The 27313-nt window shown below is 45.1% G+C and overlaps 1 protein-coding gene across 1 annotated transcript; it reads right to left on the bottom strand.

Annotated features, from left to right (window-relative positions):
* Positions 1 to 2151: 2151 nt before the first annotated feature.
* Positions 2152 to 27313, bottom strand: LOC123492733 (ras-GEF domain-containing family member 1B-like). Its single transcript, XM_045225863.1, has 5 exons — positions 27222 to 27313; positions 20211 to 20306; positions 17323 to 17446; positions 17052 to 17124; positions 2152 to 2192 (listed from the first exon to the last, which is right to left on the bottom strand). The coding sequence occupies exons 1-5, from the start codon at positions 27309 to 27311 to the stop codon at positions 2168 to 2170; spliced, it is 408 nt and encodes a 135-aa protein (XP_045081798.1). The 5' UTR covers positions 27312 to 27313; the 3' UTR covers positions 2152 to 2167.

Genomic DNA, 27313 nt, shown 5'->3' on the forward strand with positions numbered 1-27313 from the left:
CAAAAAGAAATGATAAAAGTCAGTCTATTAATAATATATAAAAGGGTTAATTGCTACCCATCAGTAATTACTGTGCAAGATGGGTTGTCATGAACCTTTATCTAACGTCAGTCCGTGTGACCGTGTATTGTTTGATAGCTCTGGTAATTTCACGGTCAATCTCTTGACTTAAAAAAAAAAAAAACATGAACAGTGTCCCCCTCATCACCTTTTAGGGATTATTTTATTAACGTTGCCACTTCCTCTTTTAACACAACTAACTCAGCAAATAAAACAGGTCCTCTATTCCTTCTCAACAGTCCAAACACAAAACAGATACACACAGGTAGGAAAAACAGAATAATTTAAACCAACAATATCATGCAGAGCGGAACGACAAGGCAAGCTAGACGTCAGTCAATGGCCGCGTTCCAGACTGACTAAATTACAGATGCCTGCCAGATCTCACAATGCCTGGATAGATATCGGTTATGCAACACCTGCAATGTAGTCGGCCTTGAACGCGCCCATTATTTTTCACTTCATAGTGTTAGCTAGTACCCTGAAAATTAAGTGTTCTCATATAAACCTGTATATATATATACACATTTAAAAAAAAATTGTTAGGCCAATATCTGATAACTACTGAAGTATATTATGTACCTAGTACAAAATTAAATAAGCACGAATACAATAAAATTAATCGTAAATAATCCATAACATTACATAATAACTACAGAGACAGAGGATAAATAAACACATTTGGTGAAAATAATTATAACAATATGAAGAAAAAAAAATTAGGAGAAAGGGAAAGTTTGATCCAGCATTAACAGAGGGAAAAACCTTCCGAATCCTCAGCTCTCACACAATCGCCACTATTACACACACACACACACACAACTAATTCACTCAACTCTGCTCCTCCACCGCACTTACTTAACTCAACCACCAGGGAGCGGTACAACCACATTGCATTTCTACACTACCATACTCGTGGGGGGATAGTGGGTAGGTAAACCACTCACACAGGATGGCTAATCTTGAGTGATTGAAGCGTACAGTCCAGTCCTCCAAGTCTATATTTATTCCACCAGAGTGGCTGGCTAGTGGCAGAGCCTCATAACACTGATTATCAGGGACCTGGGGACATGCTGGCTAGTGGCAGAGCCTCATAACACTGATTATCAAAAGTAGAGCACTGCATAGGGAATAAGGTTCCATTTGGGATACACCCACTAGATATATCTTCACAACATCCACACACCCCTCTGCCCGTGGCTGAGTGTCCCATTGATAAAGGATGAGGAGAGAAGGAAGGGGTTTCTTCCTGTTGTAGAGTATCACAAAGCTTTATATATAAACACAAACAAAAATGACATTTTCTATCCAATGCACTCAGTGCATTTTGAACATATTTAGCGGTAAAGTTCTCAAGGCTTGGTCGACCACACTAGGTAAAAAAGTAACACATCCGGAATAACTGCAGAAAAGCAAATTACCCGCAGAAAAAGCAAATTGCCGTAGAAATGCAAATTACACACACAAACAAAAACTACAAATAACGTTAGCTTCGTATATCTCTACCAACGCTGCTGTAGGTTAGGGTTGACACCATTACACAGAATACTGATTCCCAGTAAACAAAATGCTGGCTTATTAAAAAGACAGAGAAAGCAGCTTGTTTGATCGACCTGTTAGGACTGAGTCAGTTGGCCAACCAGCAGCCAACTCCTAGCTTCCATAGAAAGGAAAATACATCTTGAAAATGTCAGGGGGCAATTTGCATCAACAGTGTCACCCGGGGTGAATACATGGTGTGTTTCAAAAGGTTTTCAGCAGACGATAACAGATGGGCAACAAAAAAGCATCTCCCTGGGTTCTCTTCTCCTCGTCGTGAAAGTCGTAACGTCTTTTTTTTTTTTTTCTGTTCTTAAAAATAAAAACACTACAAATTCATACAAAAGAGATGAAAAAAGCTGTCCTGGAAACACAGCCTGAAGAAGAGCCAAACAACTGGAGGGATTATTAGCTAGAAATCCATGAGTGAGGAACAGAAAAGGTCCTGTCAGCTGAATAGTACAGATCAGATTGTTGTTTCCCTTCCTAACAGGGACACTGTTATTTGGACATCACCCAGGGTAAGGCTTGGTTGTCAGATGGGTTGACATGGTTCTGTTCAGAATCTCTAGACTCTACTTAGCAGAGTGGATCTGTGGAGAGAGAGAAGAGAACATCTATTAGCAAGACGTCTAACAAGTACCGTGAGGGGAAAAAAGTATTTGATCCCCTGCTGATTTTGTACGTTTGCCCACTGACAAAGACATGATCAGTCTATAATTTTAATGGTAGGTTTATTTGAACAGTGAGAGACAGAATAACAACAAAAAAATCCAGAAAAACGCATGTCAAAAATGTTATAAATTGATTTGCATTTTAATGAGGGAAATAAGTATTTGACCCCTCTGCAAAACATGACTTAGTACTTGGTGGAAAAACCCTTGTTGGCAATCACAGAGGTCAGACGTTTCTTGTAGTTGGCCACCAGGTTTGCACACATCTCAGGAGGGATTTTGTCCCACTCCTCTTTGCAGATCTTCTCCAAGTCATTAAGGTTTCGAGGCTGACGTTTGGCAACTCGAACCTTCAGCTCCCTCCACAGATTTTCTATGGGATTAAGGTCTGGAGACTGGCTAGGCCACTCCAGGACCTTAATGTGCTTCTTCTTGAGCCACTCCTTTGTTGCCTTGGCCGTGTGTTTTGGGTCATTGTCATGCTGGAATACCCATCCACGACCCATTTTCAATGCCCTGGCTGAGGGAAGGAGGTTCTCACCCAAGATTTGACGGTACATGGCCCCGTCCATCGTCCCTTTGATGCAGTGAAGTTGTCCTGTCCCCTTAGCAGAAAAACACCCCCAAAGCATAATGTTTCCACCTCCATGTTTGACGGTGGGGATGGTGTTCTTGGGGTCATAGGCAGCATTCCGCCTCCTCCAAACACGGCGAGTTGAGTTGATGCCAAAGAGCTCGATTTTGGTCTCATCTGACCACAACACTTTCACCCAGTTCTCCTCTGAATCATTCAGATGTTCATTGGCAAACTTCAGACGGGCATGTATATGTGCTTTCTTGAGCAGGGGGACCTTGCGGGATTGAAGGATTTCAGTCCTTCACGGCATAGTGTGTTACCAATTGTTTTCTTGGTGACTATGGTCCCAGCTGCCTTGCGATCATTGACAAGATCCTCCTGTGTAGTTCTGGGCTGATTCCTCACCGTTCTCATGATCATTGCAACTCCACGAGGTGAGATCTTGCATGGAGCCCCAGGCCGAGGGAGATTGACAGTTATTTTGTGTTTCTTCCATTTGCAAATAAATCGCACCAACTGTTGTCACCTTCTCACCAAGCTTCTTGGCGATGGTCTTGTAGCCCATTCCAGCCTTGAGTAGGTCTACAATCTTGTCCCTGACATCCTTGGAGAGCTCTTTGGTCTTGGCCATGGTGGAGAGTTTGGAATCTGATTGATTGATTGCTTCTGTGGACAGGTGTCTTTTATACAGGTAACAAGCTGAGATTAGGAGCACTCCCTTTAAGAGTGTGCTCCTAATCTCAGCTCATTACCTGTATAAAAGACACCTGGGAGCCAGAAATCTTTCTGATTGAGAGGGGGTAAAATACTTATTTCCCTCATTAAAATGCAAATCAATTTATAACATTTTTGACATGCGTTTTTCTGGATTTTGTTGTTGTTATTCTGTCTCTCACTGTTCAAATAAACCTACCATTAAAATTATAGACTGATCATTTCTTTGTCAGTGGGCAAACGTACAAAATCAGCAGGGGATCAAATACTCCCCCCCTCACTATATCTCTATGTATTACTGCTACAATAGTAGAAATCAATACAACACATTGCAATCCTCTTTACTCTGTTCTGTGTGTCTATTTAGAGAAGGGTTAATAACACCACCCCTCTTCCCTGTCCTGGGACAGTGATAAAGCACATTGCTGGGCTAGAAGCTCTTAGCCATAGTCAAGGCTTATCGGCAGCGGGGCTAGAGGCAAGTGTCTGTGTGTCTGTGTGCGTACCCTGGGCTAGAGGCACGCTGTGCTGACACGGCCAGTCTGGAGTAATGTGACAGGTTCTGGGAGAGAAACAGCACCGGCTATCAGGAAACGTGACAGCACCCACAGACAGACAAGTGGATTCACCCAGCCCCATCTCAACCCCCCCACTGGGGTCAGGACCAGCCTAACCAGCCTCTCTCTGCAGAGGACTGGGTGGATGGATGGTACACATTCAGGCCTGGGCTCAGTCAGATATACTGTAGTATATACAATAGAACAGGTGTTATGATGAGTTTCTAAGGGTATCAAGTGATAAAGAATGTAATGAAATACTTAGACACTTTGATGGGGAGTTCATATAAGGGCGGCAGGTGGCTTAGTGGTTAAGAGCGTTGAGCCAGTAACCGAAAGGTCGCTGGTTCTAATCCCCGAGCCGACTAGGTGAAAAATCTGTCGATGTGCCCTTGAGCAAGGCACTTAACCCTAATTGCTCCTGTAAGTCGCTCTGGATAAGAGCATCTGCTAAATGACTAAAATATAAGATATTTAATATGGTACCATGGTTCGATATGACAACAGACATAGCCCTGCCTCTTACCGTTCCGAACAAAGAGCCACTCTCCCTTATATACCCTCTGTTTACAAGTTTCTTCACGAACATCTGCTAACCCTCAATGGGCACTCCCTTCTTTGATGTTATTACCCCTTTACCCCCAAGTCAGTATATCCTGTCCATCAATCATTTCTAAGATCAACTTCAGTAATCTCCTTTGACATAAGGAATGCAGACTCTGTGGCACCAAGCCACTTATCTACCAACTCTCCCCTGGGTCACACAACACTATAAAAACCTCATATCAACAGTGGTTCCCAACCTTTTTCCCTTGGAGCCCCCTACTTGTATCTAAGAAAGCTGAGCGCCCCAAGAAAAGCTGAGCGCCCCCAAGAAAAGCTTAGCCCCCCAAAAAAAAAAATAATAAAGTGATTAATTCCAAATCTTTATTGGCAAAAATGTACATCAATTACAGTTTTTCTTTCCTTTTCTCTTCGAGTTTGCCCTGGTTATGTTTGTGTATAATCAACTGTAGGCCTATACACACACACACACACACACACACACACACACACACACACACACACACACACACACAAGTTACCTAAATAATAATAATGATTCATTATCAGTGTAATAAGTGATTAACAGCGCCTATATAGCTCTGTCCTAGATCTCCCTCAGACCAATCCTATATAGCTCTGTCCTAGATCTCCCTCAGACCAATCCTATATAGCTCTGTCCTAGATCTCCCTCAGACCAATCCTATACAGCTCTGTCCTAGATCTCCCTCAGACCAATCCTATATAGCTCTGTCCCTAGATCTCCCTCAGACCAATCCTATATAGCTCTGTCCTAGATCTCCCTCAGACCAATCCTATATAGCTCTGTCCTAGATCTCCCTCAGACCAATCCTATACAGCTCTGTCCTAGATCTCCCTCAGACCAATCCTATAGCTCTGTCCTAGATCTCCCTCAGACCAATCCTATACAGCTCTGTCCTAGATCTCCCTCAGACCAATCCTATATAGCTCTGTCCTAGATCTCCCTCAGACCAATCCTATATAGCTCTGTCCTAGATCTCCCTCAGACCAATCCTATATAGCTCTGTCCTAGATCTCCCTCAGACCAATCCTATATAGCTCTGTCCTAGATCTCCCTCAGACCAATCCTATACAGCTCTGTCCTAGATCTCCCTCAGACCAATCCTATACAGCTCTGTCCTAGATCTCCCTCAGACCAATCCTATATAGCTCTGTCCTAGATCTCCCTCAGACCAATCCTATACAGCTCTGTCCTAGATCTCCCTCAGACCAATCCTATACAGCTCTGTCCTAGATCTCCCTCAGACCAATCCTATATAGCTCTGTCCTAGATCTCCCTCAGACCAATCCTATATAGCTCTGTCCTAGATCTCCCTCAGACCAATCCTATATAGCTCTGTCCTAGATCTCCCTCAGACCAATCCTATATAGCTCTGTCCTAGATCTCCCTCAGACCAATCCTATATAGCTCTGTCCTAGATCTCCCTCAGACCAATCCTATACAGCTCTGTCCTAGATCTCCTCAGACCAATCCTATACAGCTCTGTCCTAGATCTCCCTCAGACCAATCCTATATAGCTCTGTCCTAGATCTCCCTCAGACCAATCCTATAAGCTCTGTCCTAGATCTCCCTCAGACCAATCCTATACAGCTCTGTCCTAGATCTCCCTCAGACCAATCCTATACAGCTCTGTCCTAGATCTCCCTCAGACCAATCCTATACAGCTCTGTCCTAGATCTCCCTCAGACCAATCCTATACAGCTCTGTCCTAGATCTCCCTCAGACCAATCCTATACAGCTCTGTCCTAGATCTCCCTCAGACCAATCCTATATAGCTCTGTCCTAGATCTCCCTCAGACCAATCCTATATAGCTCTGTCCTAGATCTCCCTCAGACCAATCCTATACAGCTCTGTCCTAGATCTCCCTCAGACCAATCCTATACAGCTCTGTCCTAGATCTCCCTCAGACCAATCTACATAGCTCTGTCCTAGATCTCCCTCAGACCAATCCTATAAGCTCTGTCCTAGATCTCCCTCAGACCAATCCTATATAGCTCTGTCCTAGATCTCCCTCAGACCAATCCTATATAGCTCTGTCCTAGATCTCCCTCAGACCAATCCTATATAGCTCTGTCCTAGATCTCCCTCAGACCAATCCTATATAGCTCTGTCCTAGATCTCCCTCAGACCAATCCTATACAGCTCTGTCCTAGATCTCCCTCAGACCAATCCTATATAGCTCTGTCCTAGATCTCCCTCAGACCAATCCTATATAGCTCTGTCCTAGATCTCCCTCAGACCAATCCTATATAGCTCTGTCCTAGATCTCCCTCAGACCAATCCTATATAGCTCTGTCCTAGATCTCCCTCAGACCAATCCTATACAGCTCTGTCCTAGATCTCCCTCAGACCAATCCTATACAGCTCTGTCCTAGATCTCCCTCAGACCAATCCTATACAGCTCTGTCCTAGATCTCCCTCAGACCAATCCTATACAGCTCTGTCCTAGATCTCCCTCAGACCAATCCTATATAGCTCTGTCCTAGATCTCCCTCAGACCAATCCTATATAGCTCTGTCCTAGATCTCCCTCAGACCAATCCTATATAGCTCTGTCCTAGATCTCCCTCAGACCAATCCTATACAGCTCTGTCCTAGATCTCCCTCAGACCAATCCCTATACAGCTCTGTCCTAGATCTCCCTCAGACCAATCCTATATAGCTCTGTCCTAGATCTCCCTCAGACCAATCCTATACAGCTCTGTCCTAGATCTCCCTCAGACCAATCCTATATAGCTCTGTCCTAGATCTCCCTCAGACCAATCCTATATAGCTCTGTCCTAGATCTCCCTCAGACCAATCCTATATAGCTCTGTCCTAGATCTCCCTCAGACCAATCCTATACAGCTCTGTCCTAGATCTCCCTCAGACCAATCCTATATAGCTCTGTCCTAGATCTCCCTCAGACCAATCCTATATAGCTCTGTCCTAGATCTCCCTCAGACCAATCCTATATAGCTCTGTCCTAGATCTCCCTCAGACCAATCCTATACAGCTCTGTCCTAGATCTCCCTCAGACCAATCCTATATAGCTCTGTCCTAGATCTCCCTCAGACCAATCCTATATAGCTCTGTCCTAGATCTCCCTCAGACCAATCCTATATAGCTCTGTCCTAGATCTCCCTCAGACCAATCCTATATAGCTCTGTCCTAGATCTCCCTCAGACCAATCCTATATAGCTCTGTCCTAGATCTCCCTCAGACCAATCCTATACAGCTCTGTCCTAGATCTCCCCTCAGACCAATCCTATATAGCTCTGTCCTAGATCTCCCTCAGACCAATCCTATACAGCTCTGTCCTAGATCTCCCTCAGACCAATCCTATATAGCTCTGTCCTAGATCTCCCTCAGACCAATCCTATACAGCTCTGTCCTAGATCTCCCTCAGACCAATCCTATATAGCTCTGTCCTAGATCTCCCTCAGACCAATCCTATATAGCTCTGTCCTAGATCTCCCTCAGACCAATCCTATATAGCTCTGTCCTAGATCTCCCTCAGACCAATCCTATATAGCTCTGTCCTAGATCTCCCTCAGACCAATCCTATATAGCTCTGTCCTAGATCTCCCTCAGACCAATCCTATACAGCTCTGTCCTAGATCTCCCTCAGACCAATCCTATATAGCTCTGTCCTAGATCTCCCTCAGACCAATCCTATATAGCTCTGTCCTAGATCTCCCTCAGACCAATCCTATATAGCTCTGTCCTAGATCTCCCTCAGACCAATCCTATATAGCTCTGTCCTAGATCTCCCTCAGACCAATCCTATATAGCTCTGTCCTAGATCTCCCTCAGACCAATCCTATATAGCTCTGTCCTAGATCTCCCTCAGACCAATCCTATATAGCTCTGTCCTAGATCTCCCTCAGACCAATCCTATATAGCTCTGTCCTAGATCTCCCTCAGACCAATCCTATATAGCTCTGTCCTAGATCTCCCTCAGACCAATCCTATATAGCTCTGTCCTAGATCTCCCTCAGACCAATCCTATATAGCTCTGTCCTAGATCTCCCTCAGACCAATCCCTATATAGCTCTGTCCTAGATCTCCCTCAGACCAATCCTATATAGCTCTGTCCTAGATCTCCCTCAGACCAATCCTATATAGCTCTGTCCTAGATCTCCCTCAGACCAATCCTATATGCTCTGTCCTAGATCTCCCTCAGACCAATCCTATATAGCTCTGTCCTAGATCTCCCCTCAGACCAATCCTATAGCTCTGTCCTAGATCTCCCTCAGACCAATCCTATATAGCTCTGTCCTAGATCTCCCTCAGACCAATCCTATACAGCTCTGTCCTAGATCTCCCTCAGACCAATCCTATACAGCTCTGTCCCTAGATCTCCCTCAGACCAATCCTATACAGCTCTGTCCTAGATCTCCCTCAGACCAATCCTATATAGCTCTGTCCTAGATCTCCCTCAGACCAATCCTATATAGCTCTGTCCTAGATCTCCCTCAGACCAATCCTATACAGCTCTGTCCTAGATCTCCCTCAGACCAATCCTATATAGCTCTGTCCTAGATCTCCTCAGACCAATCCTATATAGCTCTGTCCTAGATCTCCCTCAGACCAATCCTATATAGCTCTGTCCTAGATCTCCCTCAGACCAATCCTATATAGCTCTGTCCTAGATCTCCCTCAGACCAATCCTATATAGCTCTGTCCTAGATCTCCCTCAGACCAATCCTATATAGCTCTGTCCTAGATCTCCTCAGACCAATCCTATATAGCTCTGTCCTAGATCTCCCTCAGACCAATCCTATATAGCTCTGTCCTAGATCTCCCTCAGACCAATCCTATATAGCTATGTCCTAGATCTCCCTCAGACCAATCCTATATAGCTCTGTCCTAGATCTCCCTCAGACCAATCCTATATAGCTCTGTCCTAGATCTCCCTCAGACCAATCCTATATAGCTCTGTCCTAGATCTCCCTCAGACCAATCCTATATAGCTCTGTCCTAGATCTCCCTCAGACCAATCCTATACAGCTCTGTCCTAGATCTCCCTCAGACCAATCCTATACAGCTCTGTCCTAGATCTCCCTCAGACCAATCCTATACAGCTCTGTCCTAGATCTCCCTCAGACCAATCCTATACAGCTCTGTCCTAGATCTCCCTCAGACCAATCCTATATAGCTCTGTCCTAGATCTCCCTCAGACCAATCCTATATAGCTCTGTCCTAGATCTCCCTCAGACCAATCCTATATAGCTCTGTCCTAGATCTCCCTCAGACCAATCCTATATAGCTCTGTCCTAGATCTCCCTCAGACCAATCCTATACAGCTCTGTCCTAGATCTCCCTCAGACCAATCCTATACAGCTCTGTCCTAGATCTCCCTCAGACCAATCCTATACAGCTCTGTCCTAGATCTCCCTCAGACCAATCCTATACAGCTCTGTCCTAGATCTCCCTCAGACCAATCCTATATAGCTCTGTCCTAGATCTCCCTCAGACCAATCCTATATAGCTCTGTCCTAGATCTCCCTCAGACCAATCCTATATAGCTCTGTCCTAGATCTCCCTCAGACCAATCCTATACGAGCTCTGTCCTAGATCTCCCTCAGACCAATCCTATACAGCTCTGTCCTAGATCTCCCTCAGACCAATCCTATATAGCTCTGTCCTAGATCTCCCTCAGACCAATCCTATACAGCTCTGTCCTAGATCTCCCTCAGACCAATCCTATATAGCTCTGTCCTAGATCTCCCTCAGACCAATCCTATATAGCTCTGTCCTAGATCTCCCTCAGACCAATCCTATATAGCTCTGTCCTAGATCTCCCTCAGACCAATCCTATACAGCTCTGTCCTAGATCTCCCTCAGACCAATCCTATATAGCTCTGTCCTAGATCTCCCTCAGACCAATCCTATATAGCTCTGTCCTAGATCTCCCTCAGACCAATCCTATATAGCTCTGTCCTAGATCTCCCTCAGACCAATCCTATATAGCTCTGTCCTAGATCTCCCTCAGACCAATCCTATATAGCTCTGTCCTAGATCTCCCTCAGACCAATCCTATATAGCTCTGTCCTAGATCTCCCTCAGACCAATCCTATATAGCTCTGTCCTAGATCTCCCTCAGACCAATCCTATACAGCTCTGTCCTAGATCTCCCTCAGACCAATCCTATATAGCTCTGTCCTAGATCTCCCTCAGACCAATCCTATACAGCTCTGTCCTAGATCTCCCTCAGACCAATCCTATATAGCTCTGTCCTAGATCTCCCTCAGACCAATCCTATATAGCTCTGTCCTAGATCTCCCTCAGACCAATCCTATATAGCTCTGTCCTAGATCTCCCTCAGACCAATCCTATACAGCTCTGTCCTAGATCTCCCTCAGACCAATCCTATACAGCTCTGTCCTAGATCTCCCTCAGACCAATCCTATACAGCTCTGTCCTAGATCTCCCTCAGACCAATCCTATATAGCTCTGTCCTAGATCTCCCTCAGACCAATCCTATATAGCTCTGTCCCTAGATCTCCCTCAGACCAATCCTATATAGCTCTGTCCTAGATCTCCCTCAGACCAATCCTATATAGCTCTGTCCTAGATCTCCCTCAGACCAATCCTATACAGCTCTGTCCTAGATCTCCCTCAGACCAATCCTATACAGCTCTGTCCTAGATCTCCCTCAGACCAATCCTATATAGCTCTGTCCTAGATCTCCCTCAGACCAATCCTATACAGCTCTGTCCTAGATCTCCCTCAGACCAATCCTATATAGCTCTGTCCTAGATCTCCCTCAGACCAATCCTATAGCTCTGTCCTAGATCTCCCTCAGACCAATCCTATATAGCTCTGTCCTAGATCTCCCTCAGACCAATCCTATATAGCTCTGTCCTAGATCTCCCTCAGACCAATACACTGAAACGGGTTTGTTACACACACACACACACACACACACACACACACACACACACCATGTGAACACTGGTTTTGACACAGCTATAAATTATGTGATATAAAAATAAAAATAAGCAACAATAACAAACAGTACGTTACAATCAATAACTTTTTCCTTCCTTAAAAAACTAAAATGGCCACCTTGGGGCCTGCATACCTCTGACCAGGGATGGGATGTCAGGTGTGATGCTAGTGACAGCCAGACTAAAGCCCTGGTGGACATGGAGCCTGTTACGGGCTTTTGTTTTTATTGAAGGCCGTCTCAGACAGGTACGTAGTGCTGAATGGTAGAATAACCCTTGTAGCTGCGTGTTTGGCCAGTCTGGGCGCAACAGCGCATGTCCTTTGACAATCCAAAACGTTTTGTATCCGTTCTCGTGGAAATATTTATTTGACATAGAAATCGGCATGAAGGTCAGCATGCTCATCTTCACAGCCGAGGTATTCCACATCCTCGAGACTGCAAATATAAATGGTCCATCACCCACGATTCCTTTGATAAGTATTCGTCAACAATCGGCAAAACGGGATTTAATTTCCCCCCGAAGCATGTTCATGTGCCTGGTAAACTCAGTGCGTAAAAACGCAGGCACAGTGCCACCATACTGTTTCATCAGCAGTGGAAATTGTTGTAGCTCCCCTTTTGACATTTTTCCAACTCTGTACTCCAGTTTCCGCACAAAAGCGTCTCAAGAGTCTTTGCACTGCATGACGTTTGATTCAGGACCCTGCATCTGCTAGTTTGTCTCATTGTAGAGAGTGAATGTATCCGCTAGGTATGCCGTTTTGATCCAAAACGCATCAGTCAGCTGTTCCCACAATGGTCGATTGTGATCTTGCAAGAATTCCTTTATTCTTTCCTGCAGTTCCATAAAGCGCACAAGCACTTGTCCACGTGACAACCAGCATACCTCTGTGTGTAACAGAAGTGTTTGATGCGCTTGTTCCGGGATTCTTCAGATAGCATTGAGGAGTACACCACATCAGTCACTGGCTTCATCAATAAGTGCATCGATGATGTCGTCCCCACAGTGACCGTACGTACATACCCCAACCAGAAGCCATGGATTACAGGAAACATTCGCACTGAGCTAAAGGGTAGAGCTGCCGCTTTCAAGGAGCGGGACTCTAACCCGGACGCTTATAAGAAATCCCGCTATGCCCTCCGACGAACCATCAAACAGGCAAAGCGTCAATACAGGACTAAGATTGAATCGTACTACACCGGCTCTGACGCTCGTCGGATGTGGCAGGGCTTGAAAACTATTACAGACTACAAAGGGAAGCACAGCCATGAGCTGCCCAGTGACAAGACTTCCAGACGAGCTAAACCACTTCTATGCTCGCTTCGAGGCAAGCAACTCTGAAGCATGCATGAGAGCACCAGTTGTTCCGGATGACTATGTGATCACGCTCTCCGTAGCCAATGTGAGTACGACTTTTAAGCAGGTCAACATTCACAAGGCCGCAGGGCCAGACAGATTACCAGGACGTGTACTCCGAGCATGTGCTGACCAACTGGCAAGTGTCTTCACTGACATTTTCAACATGTCCCTGACTGAGTCTGTAATACCAACATGTTTCAAGCAGACCACCATAGTCCCCGTGCCCAAGGACACTAAGATAACCTGCCTAAATGACTACCGACCCGTAGCACTGACGTCTGTAACCATGAAGTGCTTTGAAAGGCTGGTCATGGCTCACATCAACACCATTATCCCAGAAACCCTAGACCCACTCCAATTTGCATACCGCCCCAACAGATCCACAGATGATGCAATCTCTATTGCACTCCACACTGCCCTTTCCCACCTGGACAAGAGGAACACCTACGTGAGAATGCTATTCATTGACAACAGCTCAGCATTCAACACCATAGTGCCCTCAAAGCTCATCACTAAGCTAAGGATCCTGGGACTAAACACCTCCCTCTGCAACTGGATCCTGGACTTCCTGACGGGCCACCCCAGGTGGTAAGGGTAGGTAACAACACATCTGCCACACTGATCCTCAACACGGGGCCCCTCAGGGGTGCGTGCTCAGTCCCCTCCTGTACTCCCTGTTCACCCATGACTGCATGGCCAGGCACGACTCCAACACCATCATTAAGTTTGCCGACGACAACAGTGGTAGGCCTGATCACCCGACAACGATGAGACCGCCTATAGGGAGGAGGTCAGAGACCTGGCCGTGTGGTGCCAGGATAACAACCTCTCCCTCAACGTGACCAAGACAAAGAAGATGATTGTGGACTACAGGAAAAAAAGAGGACTGAGTACGCCCCCATTCTCATCGACGGGGCTGTAGTGGAACAGGTTGAGAGCTTCAAGTTCCTTGGTGTCCACATCACCAACGAACTATCATGGTCCAAACACACCAAGACAGTCGTGAAGAGGGCACGACAAAGCCTATTCCCCCTCAGGAGACTGAAAAGATCTGGCATGGGTCCTCAGATACTCAAAAATTATACAACTGCACCATCGAGAGCATCCTGACTGGTTGCATCACCGCCTGGTATGGCAACTGCTTGGCCTCTGACCGCAAGGCACTACAGAGATAAGTGCGTACGGCCCAGTACATCACTGGGGCCAAGCTTCCTGCCATCCAGGACCTCTATACCAGGCGGTGTCAGAGGAAGGCCCTCAAAATTGTCAAAGACTCCAGCCACCCTAGTCATAGACTGTTCTCTCTGCTACCGCACGGCAAGCGGTACCGGAGTGCCAAGTCTAGGTCCAAAGGACTTTTCAACAGCTTCTACCCCCAAGCCATAAGACTCCTGAACAGCTAATCATGGCTACCCGGACTATTTGCACTGCCCCCCACCCCACCCCCATCTTTTTACGCTGCTGCTACTCTGTTAATTATTTATGCATATTCACTTTAACTCTACCCACATGTACATATTACCTCAACTAGTCGGTGCCCCCGCACATTGACTCTGCACCAGTACCCCCATATATATATATATATATATATATATATATATATAGCCTCCCTACAGTTATTTAATTTTACTTTACTTCTGCTATTTTTTTCTCAACACTTTTTTGTTGTTGTTTTATTTTACTTTTTTATTTAAAATAAATGCACTGTTGGTTAAGGGCTGTAAGTAAGCATTTCACTGTAATGTCTGCACCTGTTGTATTTGGCGCATGTGGCCAATAAAATGTGATTTTGATTAATCCGCAAACAGTCTCTTGTTAGTAGGGCGAGCCTTAATAAAGTTTACAACTTTAACAACAGTTGCCAGGGTGTTACTAAGGTCTTCCGAAAGTTTTTTACTGGCCAATGCTTGGCTTGTAGCATGCAGTGGATAATTGCGCTTTTCCTTCAAATCGGCTGTTAAATCCCTTGTTTTTACCCATCAACGCTGCAGCGCCATCAGTGCAGCATGCAACAATATTCTCGTAGGGCAGATTGTTGGACAAGAGCTATAAAAATATCTTGGCCTGTTGTTGTTGTGGCTAGATTGGTAGACATAAGAATGTCTGGTTTCAAGTAATCACCGTCAATATAAACGAAGCACGGATTCATCTGACACTGTTGTTGTTTCATCCAACTGAATGGCAAAGGGAACATTCCTAAGCTTCTCGTGCAGCTGGTTTTGACAATCTCCAGCCATTTTATCAATTCTGTCTTTGACAGTGTTGTCAGAGTGGGACGGTTCTCACTTTATCCACCAGCCTCTACAGTCGTGGTCAAACGCTTTTGAGAATGACACAAATACTAACTTTCACAAAAGTCTGCTAACTCAGTTTTGATGATGGCAATTTGCATATACTCCAGAATGTCATGAAGAGTAATCAGATGAATTGCAATTAATTGCAAAGTCCCTCTTTGCCTTGAAAATGAACTTAATCCCCAAATAAACATTTCTACTGCATTTCAGCCCTGCCACAAAAGGACCAGCTGCCATCATGTCAGTGATTCTCTCGTTAACACAGGTGAGAGTGTTGACGAGGACAAGGCTGGAGATCACTCTGTCATGCTGATTGAGTCAGAATAACAGACTGGAAGCTTTAAAAGGAGGGTGGTGCTTGAAATCATTGTTCTTCCTCTGTTAACCATGGTTACCCGCAAAGAAACACGTGCCGTCATCATTGCTTTGCACAAAAAGGGCTTCACAGGCAAGGATATTGCTGCTAGTAAGATTGCACCTAAATCAACCATTTATCGGATCATCAAGAACTTCAAGGAGAGAGGTTCAATTGTTGTGAAGAAGGCGTCAGGGCGCCCAAGAAAGTCCAGCAAGCGCCAGGACTGTCTCCTAAAGTTGATTCAGCTGCGGGATCGGGGCACCACCAGTGCAGAGCTTGCTCAGGAATGGCAGCAGGCAGGTGTGAGTGCATCTACTTTTGGAGGATGGCCTGGTGTCAAAGAAGGGCAGCAAAGAAGCCACTCTCCAGCAAAGAAGCTTCTCTGCAGGAAAAACATCAGGGACAGACTGATATTCTGCAAAAGGTACAGGGATTGGACTGCTGAGGACTGGGGTAAAGTCATTTTCTCTGATGAATCCCCTTTCCGATTGTTTGGGGCAACTGGAAAACACTTTGTCCGGAGAAGACAAGGTGAGCGCTACCATCAGTCCTGTGTCATGCCAACATGGGGGGTTGTTTTCACGTCATGGATGTTCGCAAACATGATTTTGTGAAAGTGGTGTAAAAAGAAAACTGTGGAAGTAATGAGTAGGAATGAACAATCCATCTACTGATCAATCCATCTACTGATCAATCCATCTACTGATCAATCCATCTACTGATCAATCCATCTACTGATCAATCCATCTACTGATCAATCCATCTACTGAACAATCCATCTACTGAACAACCATTGGTTAGCTGAGAGAGACAAACCATGCCAATGTCAGCTGGCTAACTGAATGACTGGCTGGCTGACTGAATGACTGGCTGGCTGACTGAATGACTGGCTGGCTGAATGACTGGCTGAATGACTGGCTGGCTGACTAACTGACTGACTGGCTGGCTGACTGAATGACTGGCTGGCTGAATGACTGGCTGAATGACTGGCTAATTGGCTGGCTGGCTGGCTAACTGACTGACTGACTGACTGACTGGCTGACTAGGTCTTAGTCAGCTCCTGGGCTCTGAGGATAATATACAACCACACTGAACAAAGACAATGATTCTTCATCCATCATGTCTGAGGTACACACACATATTACACGCCCAGCGCCGTGTATGACGGCTTTGTGTGTATGAGGGGGGAGAACACAGTGTGTGTCTGTGTTTGTTTATGGGAACACGGTGCGTGTGAGTTATTGACTAGTGGAAGGGTCAGCATGTACCTCCCTTGGTTGACGAGGGGAGGAGGGGGGGGGCGTGGGTGGGTGGGTGACAACTATGATGAATGAAGCTGGACCCCCCAGGGACACACACACACACACACACACAGACACGGGGAAGGGGACGCACCTCAGAGACTTCCATCTGTCCTTCTCCATGTGGTTCTCAGGGCCTTCGCTCTCATAAGAGGCCAGATACAGAGCTGAGAGGAGAAGAAACCACCAGCGTCAACTCATTACAGTCACAGCACCAGGACATTAAAACAGCTTTTCCTGTAGTTGAACAGGTTTTCTAAGCTGGGAATTTAGTGTAGCCTTCCAGAATTGACTTAGTTGGAAATGACACCATGACATCAGTACATTGAACCTTGAACTATATTTGGGGGGGGGGGGGTACGTACCGTCCTCGCTGAAGACCGGTGCAGTAAGCAGGTACTGTAGAATTTTGCGGTCCTTCTCAAACGGACACTCCACCTTCTTCCAAACCATGAACTCGCTGACCTGCTTCGCCATCTCCCAGAATTTCTGAAAAACAATGTTAAAAATAACATTGAAAATACTGTGAAAACGACGTAACGTTAGTGTTCGCGGGAACACAATTTCTGTAAACGTGAAAAAACTATATGAACGTCAATAAAGAAGTTATGTAACACTAACACAACCTGATAATAATATTCACTGATTGGCAGCTAGACGGTATATATACACACTACGGTCAAAAGTTTGGATACACCTACTCATTCAAGGGTTTTTTCTTTATTTTGACTATTTTCTACATTGTAGAATAATAGTGAAGACATCAAAACTATGAAATAACACATATGGAATCATGTAGTAACCAAAAGTGTTAAACAAATCAAAATATAGTTTAGATTCTTCAAAGTAGCCACCTTTTGCCTTGATGACAGCTTTGCACACTCTTGGCATTCTCTCAACCAGCTTCATGAGGTAGTCACCCGGAATGCATTTCAATTAACAGGTGTGCCTTGTTAAAAGTTAATTTGTGGAATTTCTTTCCTTCTTAATGCGTTTGAGCCAATCAGTTGTGTTGTGACAAGGTAGGGGGGGTATACAGAAGACAGCCCTATTTGGTGAAATACCAAGTCCAAATTATGTCAAGAACAGCTCAAATAAGCAAAGAGAAATGACAGTCCATCATTACTTTAGGACATGAAGGTCAGTCAATACGGAACATTTCAATAACTTTGAACGTTTCTTCAAGTGCAGTCGCAAAAACAATCAAGCGCTATGATGAAACTGGCTCTCATGAGGACCGCCACAGGAATGGAAGACCCAGAGTTACCTCTGCTGCAGAGGATAAGTTCATCAGAGTTACCAGCCTCAGAAATTGCAGCCCAAATAAATGCTTCACAGAGTTCAAGTAACAGACACAACTCAACATCAACTGTTCAGAGGAGACTGCATAAAATCAGGCCTTCATGGTCGAATTGCTGCAAAGAAACCACTACTAAAGGACACCAATAATAAGAAGAGACTTGCTTGGGCCAAGAAACACGAGCAATGGACATTAGACCGGTGGAAATGTGTCCTTTGGTCTGGAGTCCAAATTTGAGATTTTTGGTTCCAACCGCCGTGTCTTTGTGAGACGCAGAGTAGGTGAACGGATGATCTCCGCATGTGTATTTCCCACCGTAAAGCATGGAGGAGGAGGTGTTATGGTGTGGGGGTGCTTTGCTGGTGACACGGTCTGTGATTTATTTAGAATTCAAGGCACACTTAACAAGCATGGCTACCACAGCATTTTGCAGCGATACGCCATTCCATCTGGTTTGGGCTTAGTGGGACTATCATTTTGTTTTTCAACAGGACAATGACCCAACACACCTCCAGGCTGTGTAAGGGCTATTTTACCAAGAAGGAGAGTGATTGAGTGCTGCATCAGATGACCTGGCCTCCACAATCACCTGCCCTCAACCCAATTGAGATGGTTTGGGATGAGTCGGACCACAGAGTGAAGGGAAAAGCAGCCAACAAGTGCTCAGCATATGTGGGAACTCCTTCAAGACTGTTGGAAAAGCATTCCAGGTGAAGCTGGTTGAGAGAATGCCAAGAGTGTGCAAAGCTGTCATCAAGGAAAAGGGTGGCTATTTGAAGAATCTCAAATATAAAATATATTTTGATTTGTTTAACACTTTTTTGGTTACTATATGATTCCATATGTGTTATTTCATAGTTTTGATGTCTTCACTATTATTCTACAATATAGAAAATAGTAAAAAATCAAGAAAAACCCTTGAATGAGTAGGTGTTCTAAAACTTTTGACCGGTAGTGTATGTTGGTGACCATATATGTTGTAGACATGTATGGGGGTCTCCAATAATAAAAAGTAGTTTAAAGATTAATTCAATTTTTTTCTGATGTAGTGTAGCTGGGGTTTACCAATGGCAAGTCTCACTTCCTCACTCTCTGTCAGTTATAGGGGGAAGCTCGCTAAAAATGGCCTTTTCCTTGTCTGTGTAGTGTACTGTCTCCCTTAGCACTGGGACATTACTAAAACTGGTGGAGCTGGGTTACATAACCTTGTTTTTATTTAACCCTTATTTTAATTTAAAATTGACTGACGACAACGTTGTAATTTACAGCAACGACCTGGGAAATAGTTACATGGGAGAGGAAGGGGGGGTGATGAATGAGCCAACTGGAAGCTGGGGATTATTAGGTAGTATGAGGGCCAGATTGGGAATTTATCCAGGACACCAGGGTTAACACCCCTACTCTTACGATAAGTGCCATGGGATCTTTAGTGAGAGTCAGGACACCCGTTTAACGTCCCATCTGAAAGATGGCACCCTACACAGGGCAATGTCCCCAATCACTGCCCTGGGGCAAGGTCCCCAATCACTGCCCTGGGGCAATGTCCCCAATCACTGCCCTGGGGCATTGGGCTATTATTATTTTTTAAACCAGAGGAAAGAGTGCCTCCTACTGGCCCTCCAACACCACTTCCAGCAGCATCTGGTCTCCCATCCAGGGACCGACCAGGACCAACCTCGCGTAGCTTCAGAGGCATGCCAGCAGTGGGATGCAGGGTGGTGTGCAGCTGGTTACAGGGGTGCCCTACCAAATGGAGCTTGTTGGGCCAAAATGTAACCAAAGTAGTGAGTTGTGAGTCAAAACTCCTCAAAAATATTGTTCAAAACAACAGTCATTCTGTTAGCATTAGGCGGGGCAAACCAAATGTTGTCATGGGCCAAGTTTGGCCTGCACGCCTATACTGGGCACCCTGGGGAAATTCCACAAACAACAAACCGTTTGCCCAAACTCACCCTCAAAGTTAACGTGTCCATTCTGCATCCTGTTGGAACATCCCTCATTCAGGAAGTAGATGTCTTTAATCAGTAGGCTGAAGAACGGGATAACAATCTGGAGAGAGAGGAGACAGAGAAAGAAGAGGTGAGGATTTCATTCAGCTGCCTGGCTACAGCAGGTAAGAGAAAGAAGAGGTGAGGATTTCATTCAGCTGCCTGGCTACAGTAGGTAACAGTCTGCTGATGACGTTTCTTTGTTAAATCACCACAGAAACACCCGTCAAACTAATTCCCACTTCACCCAGAAAGAGAAGTCAGAAAATGCTGAGGTAGTTTTTCAGAACACAAATCGCTTAAACAATTCAGAGCCATGTCGCCACAAAAATTTAGGGAGGGAGCGGGAGGGAGCCGTGACGGAGGGAGGGGGGAGGGAGGGAAGGATGGAGTGTGGAGGGAGTTGGAGCGAGGACCGGGGAGGGAGGGAAGGAGGGAGGGAAGAGAGAGGGAGGGAGGGAAGGATGGAGGGAAGAGAGAGGGAGGGAGGGAATGAGGGGAGTGTGGAGGGAGTGTGGAGCGGGACCGGGGAGGGAGGGGAAGGAGGAGGGAAGAGAGAGGGAGGGAGGGAAGAGAGGGAGCGGGAGGGAGGGAGGGAGCCGTGACGGAGGGAGCGGGGAGGGAGGGAAGGATGGAGTGTGGAGGGAGTGTGGAGCAAGGACCGGGGAGGGGAGGGAAGGAGGGAGTGTGGAGGGAGTATGGAGCGGGGACCGGGGAGGGAGGGAAGGAGGGAGGGAAGAGAGAGGGAGGGAGGGAATGGGATGTCCTGTATGGAAGTAATGAGAGACGGTGACAACAGACAGGTGCCCTAAACACACTGGTCTGGCAGTATAAGAAGACAAGGACAGGATAGTTCTAGAAACGTTGCCTGACTGAAGACAAGGACAGGATAGTTCTAGAAACGTTGCCTGACTGAAGACAAGAAAATAAACTGAGCTTCAATTGCAACTGAATCAATTGAGTCCTGGTTTGTTTTTCTTTGTTAGGTGATTGGCTGTTGGCTTCAAGCACCCTTTACTGTTTTAACAGAAGAGTTGAGCCCATACCCTCACTTTAGAAGACACACACAGCTTGACAGCAACACAGAGGAAGTGGTGTACTCAGTGGGAGACAGAGGGCGTGTTCGGTAACATAGAACTATAATTACAAGAACAGACATTCCCATTCAAGTCACTGTTCCATGATGGGTGGTCAATCTATTTCTATGGGAAAGATGCCCCACTGTCCTGTCTATTGTCTACTTTCTAATGTCCTGTCAACGGTCATTTCGTAAATCAACTGGGTCAGAGAATAGGATATCCGAAAATATAAAGGCAGCGTTTACACAGGCAGACCAATTCTGATCTTTTGACCTCTTATTAGCTCAATCTGATCTGATTCGCCGAAAGACCAATTAGTGGCAAAAGATCAGAATTGAGCTGCCTGTGTAAACGCTCTTAACGTGCCATCCTGTTTTGAGTTACTGTATATCCCTGTCATTATTTAATAGGGTAGGTCAAAGGCAATAACAGATGGACCGTGATTATGTCTATACCGTATGTGCCGTCTGTCTAGGCGCCCGTTATCACAAAGCATCTCAGAGGAGGAGTGCTGATCCAGGATCAGTCTAGCCTTTTAGATCATTATGAAACAGACAGGGGGACCTGATGGGGACCTGATGGGGACCTGATGGGGACCTGATGGGGACCTGATTTCAGATCATTATGAAACAGACAGGGGGGACCTGATGGGGACCTGATTTCAGATCATTATGAAACAGACAGGGGGACCTGATGGGGACCTGATGGGGACCTGATGGGGACCTGATGGGGACCTGATGGGGACCTGATGGGGACCTGATGGGGACCTGATTTCAGATCATTATGAAACAGACAGGGGGACCTGATGGGGACCTGATGGGGACCTGATGGGGACCTGATTTCAGATCATTATGAAACAGGCAGGGGGACCTGATGGGGACCTGATGGGGACCTGATGGGGACCTGATTTTAGATCATTATGAAACAGGCAGGGGGACCTGATGGGGACCTGATTTTAGATCATTATGAAACAGGCAGGGGGACCTGATTTTAGATCATTATGAAACAGACAGGGGGACCTGATTTCAGATCATTATGAAACAGGCAGGGGGACCTGATTTTAGATCATTATGAACCAGGCAGGGGGACCTGATTTTAGATCATTATGAAACAGACAGGGGGACCTGATTTTAGATCAGTATGAAACAGGCAGGGGGGGACCTGATTTTAGATCATTATGAAACAGACAGGGGACCTGATGGGGACCTGATGGGGACCTGATGGGGACCTGATGGGGACCTGATTTTAGATCATTATGAAACAGGCAGGGGGGGACCTGATTTTAGATCATTATGAAACAGGCAGGGGGACCTGATGGGGACCTGATTTCAGATCATTATGAAACAGGCAGGGGGGACCTGATGGGGACCTGATTTCAGATCAGTATGAAACAGGCAGGGGGACCTGATGGGGACCTGATTTTAGATCATTATGAAACAGGCAGGGGGACCTGATTTTAGATCATTATGAAACAGGCAGGGGGACCTGATTTTAGATCATTATGAAACAGGCAGGGGGACCTGATTTTAGATCATTATGAAACAGACAGGGGGACCTGATTTTAGATCATTATGAAACAGACAGGGGGACCTGATTTTAGATCATTATGAAACAGACAGGGGGACCTGATTTTAGATCATTATGAAACAGGCAGGGGGACCTGATTTTAGATCATTATGAAACAGACAGGGGGACCTGATTTTAGATCATTATGAAACAGACAGGGGGACCTGATTTTAGATCATTATGAAACAGACAGGGGGACCTGATTTTAGATCATTATGAAACAGACAGGGGACCTGATTTTAGATCATTATGAAACAGACAGGGGGACCTGATTTTAGATCATTATGAAACAGACAGGGGGACCTGATTTCAGATCATTATGAAACAGACAGGGGGGGACCTGATTTTAGATCATTATGAAACAGGCAGGGGGACCTGATTTTAGATCATTATGAAACAGACAGGGGGACCTGATTTTAGATCATTATGAAACAGACAGGGGACCTGATTTTAGATCATTATGAAACAGACAGGGGGACCTGATTTTAGATCATTATGAAACAGGCAGGGGGACCTGATTTTAGATCATTATGAAACAGACAGGGGGACCTGATTTTAGATCAGTATGAAACAGGCAGGGGGACCTGATTTTAGATCATTATGAAACAGACAGGGGGACCTGATTTCAGATCATTATGAAACAGACAGGGGGGACCTGATTTTAGATCATTATGAAACAGACAGGGGGACCTGATTTTAGATCATTATGAAACAGGCAGGGGGACCTGATTTTAGATCATTATGAAACAGACAGGGGGACCTGATTTTAGATCATTATGAAACAGGCAGGGGACCTGATTTTAGATCATTATGAAACAGACAGGGGGACCTGATTTTAGATCATTATGAAACAGGCAGGGGGACCTGATTTTAGATCATTATGAAACAGACAGGGGGACCTGATTTTAGATCATTATGAAACAGGCAGGGGACCTGATTTCAGATCATTATGAAACAGACAGGGGGACCTGATTTTAGATCATTATGAAACAGACAGGGGGGACCTGATTTTAGATCATTATGAAACACAGGGGGACCTGATTTTAGATCATTATGAAACAGACAGGGGGACCTGATTTTAGATCATTATGAAACAGACAGGGGGACCTGATTTTAGATCATTATGAAACAGACAGGGGACCTGATTTTAGATCATTATGAAACAGACAGGGGGACCTGATTTTAGATCATTATGAAACAGACAGGGGGGACCTGATTTTAGATCATTATGAAACAGACAGGGGGGGACCTGATTTTAGATCATTATGAAACAGACAGGGGGACCCGATTTTAGATCATTATGAAACAGACAGGGGGACCCGATTTTAGATCATTATGAAACAGACAGGGGGGACCTGATTTTAGATCATTATGAAACAGACAGGGGGACCTGATTTTAGATCATTATGAAACAGACAGGGGGACCTGATTTTAGATCATTATGAAACAGACAGGGGGACCTGATTTTAGATCATTATGAAACAGACAGGGGGGACCTGATTTTAGATCATTATGAAACAGACAGGGGGACCTGATTTTAGATCATAATGAAACAGGCAGGGGGACCTGATTTTAGATCATTATGAAACAGACAGGGGGGACCTGATTTTAGATCATAATGAAACAGGCAGGGGGACCTGATTTTAGATCATTATGAAACAGACAGGGGGGACCTGATTTTAGATCATTATGAAACAGGCAGGGGACCTGATTTTAGATAATTATGAAACAGACAGGGGGACCTGATTTTAGATCATTATGAAACAGGCAGGGGGACCTGATTTTAGATAATTATGAAACAGAGAGAGGGGACCTGATTTTAGATCATTATGAAACAGACAGGGGGACCTGATTTTAGATCATTATGAAACAGGCAGGGGGACCTGATTTTAGATCATTATGAAACAGGCAGGGGACCTGATTTTAGATCATTATGAAACAGACAGGGGGACCTGATTTTAGATCATTATGAAACAGGCAGGGGGACCTGATTTTAGATCATTATGAAACAGACAGGGGACCTGATTTTAGATCATTATGAAAGACAGGGGGGACCTGATTTTAGATCATTATGAAACAGACAGGGGACCTGATTTTAGATCATTATGAAACAGACAGGGGACCTGATTTTAGATCATTATGAAACAGACAGGGGGACCTGATTTTAGATCATTATGAAACAGACAGGGGGACCTGATTTTAGATCATTATGAAACAGACAGGGGGACCTGATTTTAGATCATTATGAAACAGGCAGGGGGACCTGATTTTAGATCATTATGAAACAGACAGGGGGACCTGATTTTAGATCATTATGAAACAGGCAGGGGACCTGATTTTAGATCATTATGAAACAGACAGGGGGACCTGATTTTAGATCATTATGAAACAGACAGGGGGACCTGATTTTAGATCATCACTACTACTCTTTTGGAGTCCAGCTCTGTGAGGAAACAGGAAACAGGAAACAGTGTGACACTGAGCATTAGTCAACAAACATGTGAGATGGTTTTATATCAAATGACATACTGCTCCCTGACTGGACCAGAATGACATACTGCTCCCTGACTGGACCAGAATGTTCTTCTAGCAAACTGAACACAGTAAACAGCACAATATGTACACAATGATTTCAGTCTCCCTGCCCTCTCAGTGACACTGTGGCCCTAAACAAAACAGAACAGATCTGAGAGACAGAGCGACAAAGAGAGAGAGAGAGATATCTGGGAACATGTTGCATAAACTACGTTACCACTGGACTGTACGGCCCAGAAAGGCCCACATCGGCCGTGTGGTGTTGTGTGTGGAAATACACTTTTTGACCCATAAACAAAAACCCCTCTAGAAGAAGTCACAAGAGCATTCCAGTGTTCTGCCTGGGAAGCTGGAACATTCCGTCTTATGACCCCTTCTCCGTCTGTCTTAGCAGCCAACCAGGGCCCTTCAAAAATCAACATCTACACACGTACAGTTCCCCCTCCTTTCCCTAACAGAAACCCTCAGCTAACCCATTATGTTGGCACTACGCTAACTCTTTGCTAACCTAATACATGTTGACAGTACATCAACAAACAACTTGTCTATGTTTACCCTTCCTTCTAGGACTTGCTACACACTAGGCTAGCCCGCTAGGCTGACCGGTTCACACCCAGTCAGGTCAGTGTGGGGTAGAGAGAGAAAGACGCAATCAGAGAGAGAGACAGACAGAAATGAGAGAGAGAGACAGAAATGAGAGAGAGAGAGACAGAAATGAGAGAGAGACAGAAATGAGAGAGAGAGAGAGAGACAGAAATGAGAGAGAGAGAGAGGGAGACAGAAATGAGAGAGAGAGACAGACAGAAATGAGAGTTATGTGAACTGGCAGGCAGCAATTTATTTCCCCCCTTAACTGAAAAGGAGGAAATTAGTTCTCTTTGACATCCATACAAGACCCTCAGCTCTCAGCTGACCTATTTCTGTCTTGACCTCTTGACTTCTCTGCTTCAGAGGCTTCGTTATGTAACGATGTCCTAACCGAACCAAAGTTTAGTGTAAATAAAGATGAGTCCCACTGAGGCAGAGACGATAAACGATCATCAGACCAACTGCTGCACGAAACTGCTTTCCCGACATGCCGGATTAGGAACGTTCCCTCCAGTTGTTTTCCTGGTTACATAAAAAGTGAAGAATGGGTGATTCACATCTCCACTTTACGTAACAACAATTGCTGCTTAGCAATTGTGAGTGTAGAGCGTTTGTTCGTTTTCTTGGCTAACATGCTGACCAAACCAGTTTCCCCCTTTTTTATCTGTGGATTAATTGTCGGAGTAGAGAACACATGATTTTGTATGACTCAAAAAAGGGAAAAAAATACCACAAAAGATCCAGCTAAAAAAAATGGACTATACGCATTTCAGATAAAATAACAACCCAATGTTTATCTCCCAGCACAAATTAGCGTAGCAACAGCAAGCTAGCTAAATGTCCATGAATGTTTGTTTGACCTGTCCCCTAAACTAATTTATTTGGTTCACGATTGGTTTTTTGGTATTTTTAACCTGCGTGTCATGAACATGTCTGGGTGGGGATCGACAAAAATCAACATGCGCACAGACAAACGCTACGCACAAAGCCAGTTTGGTCAGCATGTAAGTGGGTTAGGGGTTACTGAAATGGGCTCTGGGAGAATTCAGACTGCCAGAGAGAACAGAGGCGTTCCCACCATTCGAAGAGATCAGAATATACTAGATCACCTAGATCAGAATATACTAGATCACCTAGATCAGCTCTCCTACTCTTAAGACGCTTTTATGAAATAATCTCAGATTGTGAGTAAAGGTATCCAGGCTCACCTTCTCTCTAACGCTATTGGCTGTTCTGCACCTCTGTGTCGCTCCTCTCAACGCCGTTCTGTAATTGTAGAAGTTACCGGAAGGGTCCATTT

This window comes from Coregonus clupeaformis, chromosome 16 (assembly GCF_020615455.1).
Source record: "Coregonus clupeaformis isolate EN_2021a chromosome 16, ASM2061545v1, whole genome shotgun sequence".
NCBI classification, from domain to species: domain Eukaryota; kingdom Metazoa; phylum Chordata; class Actinopteri; order Salmoniformes; family Salmonidae; genus Coregonus; species Coregonus clupeaformis.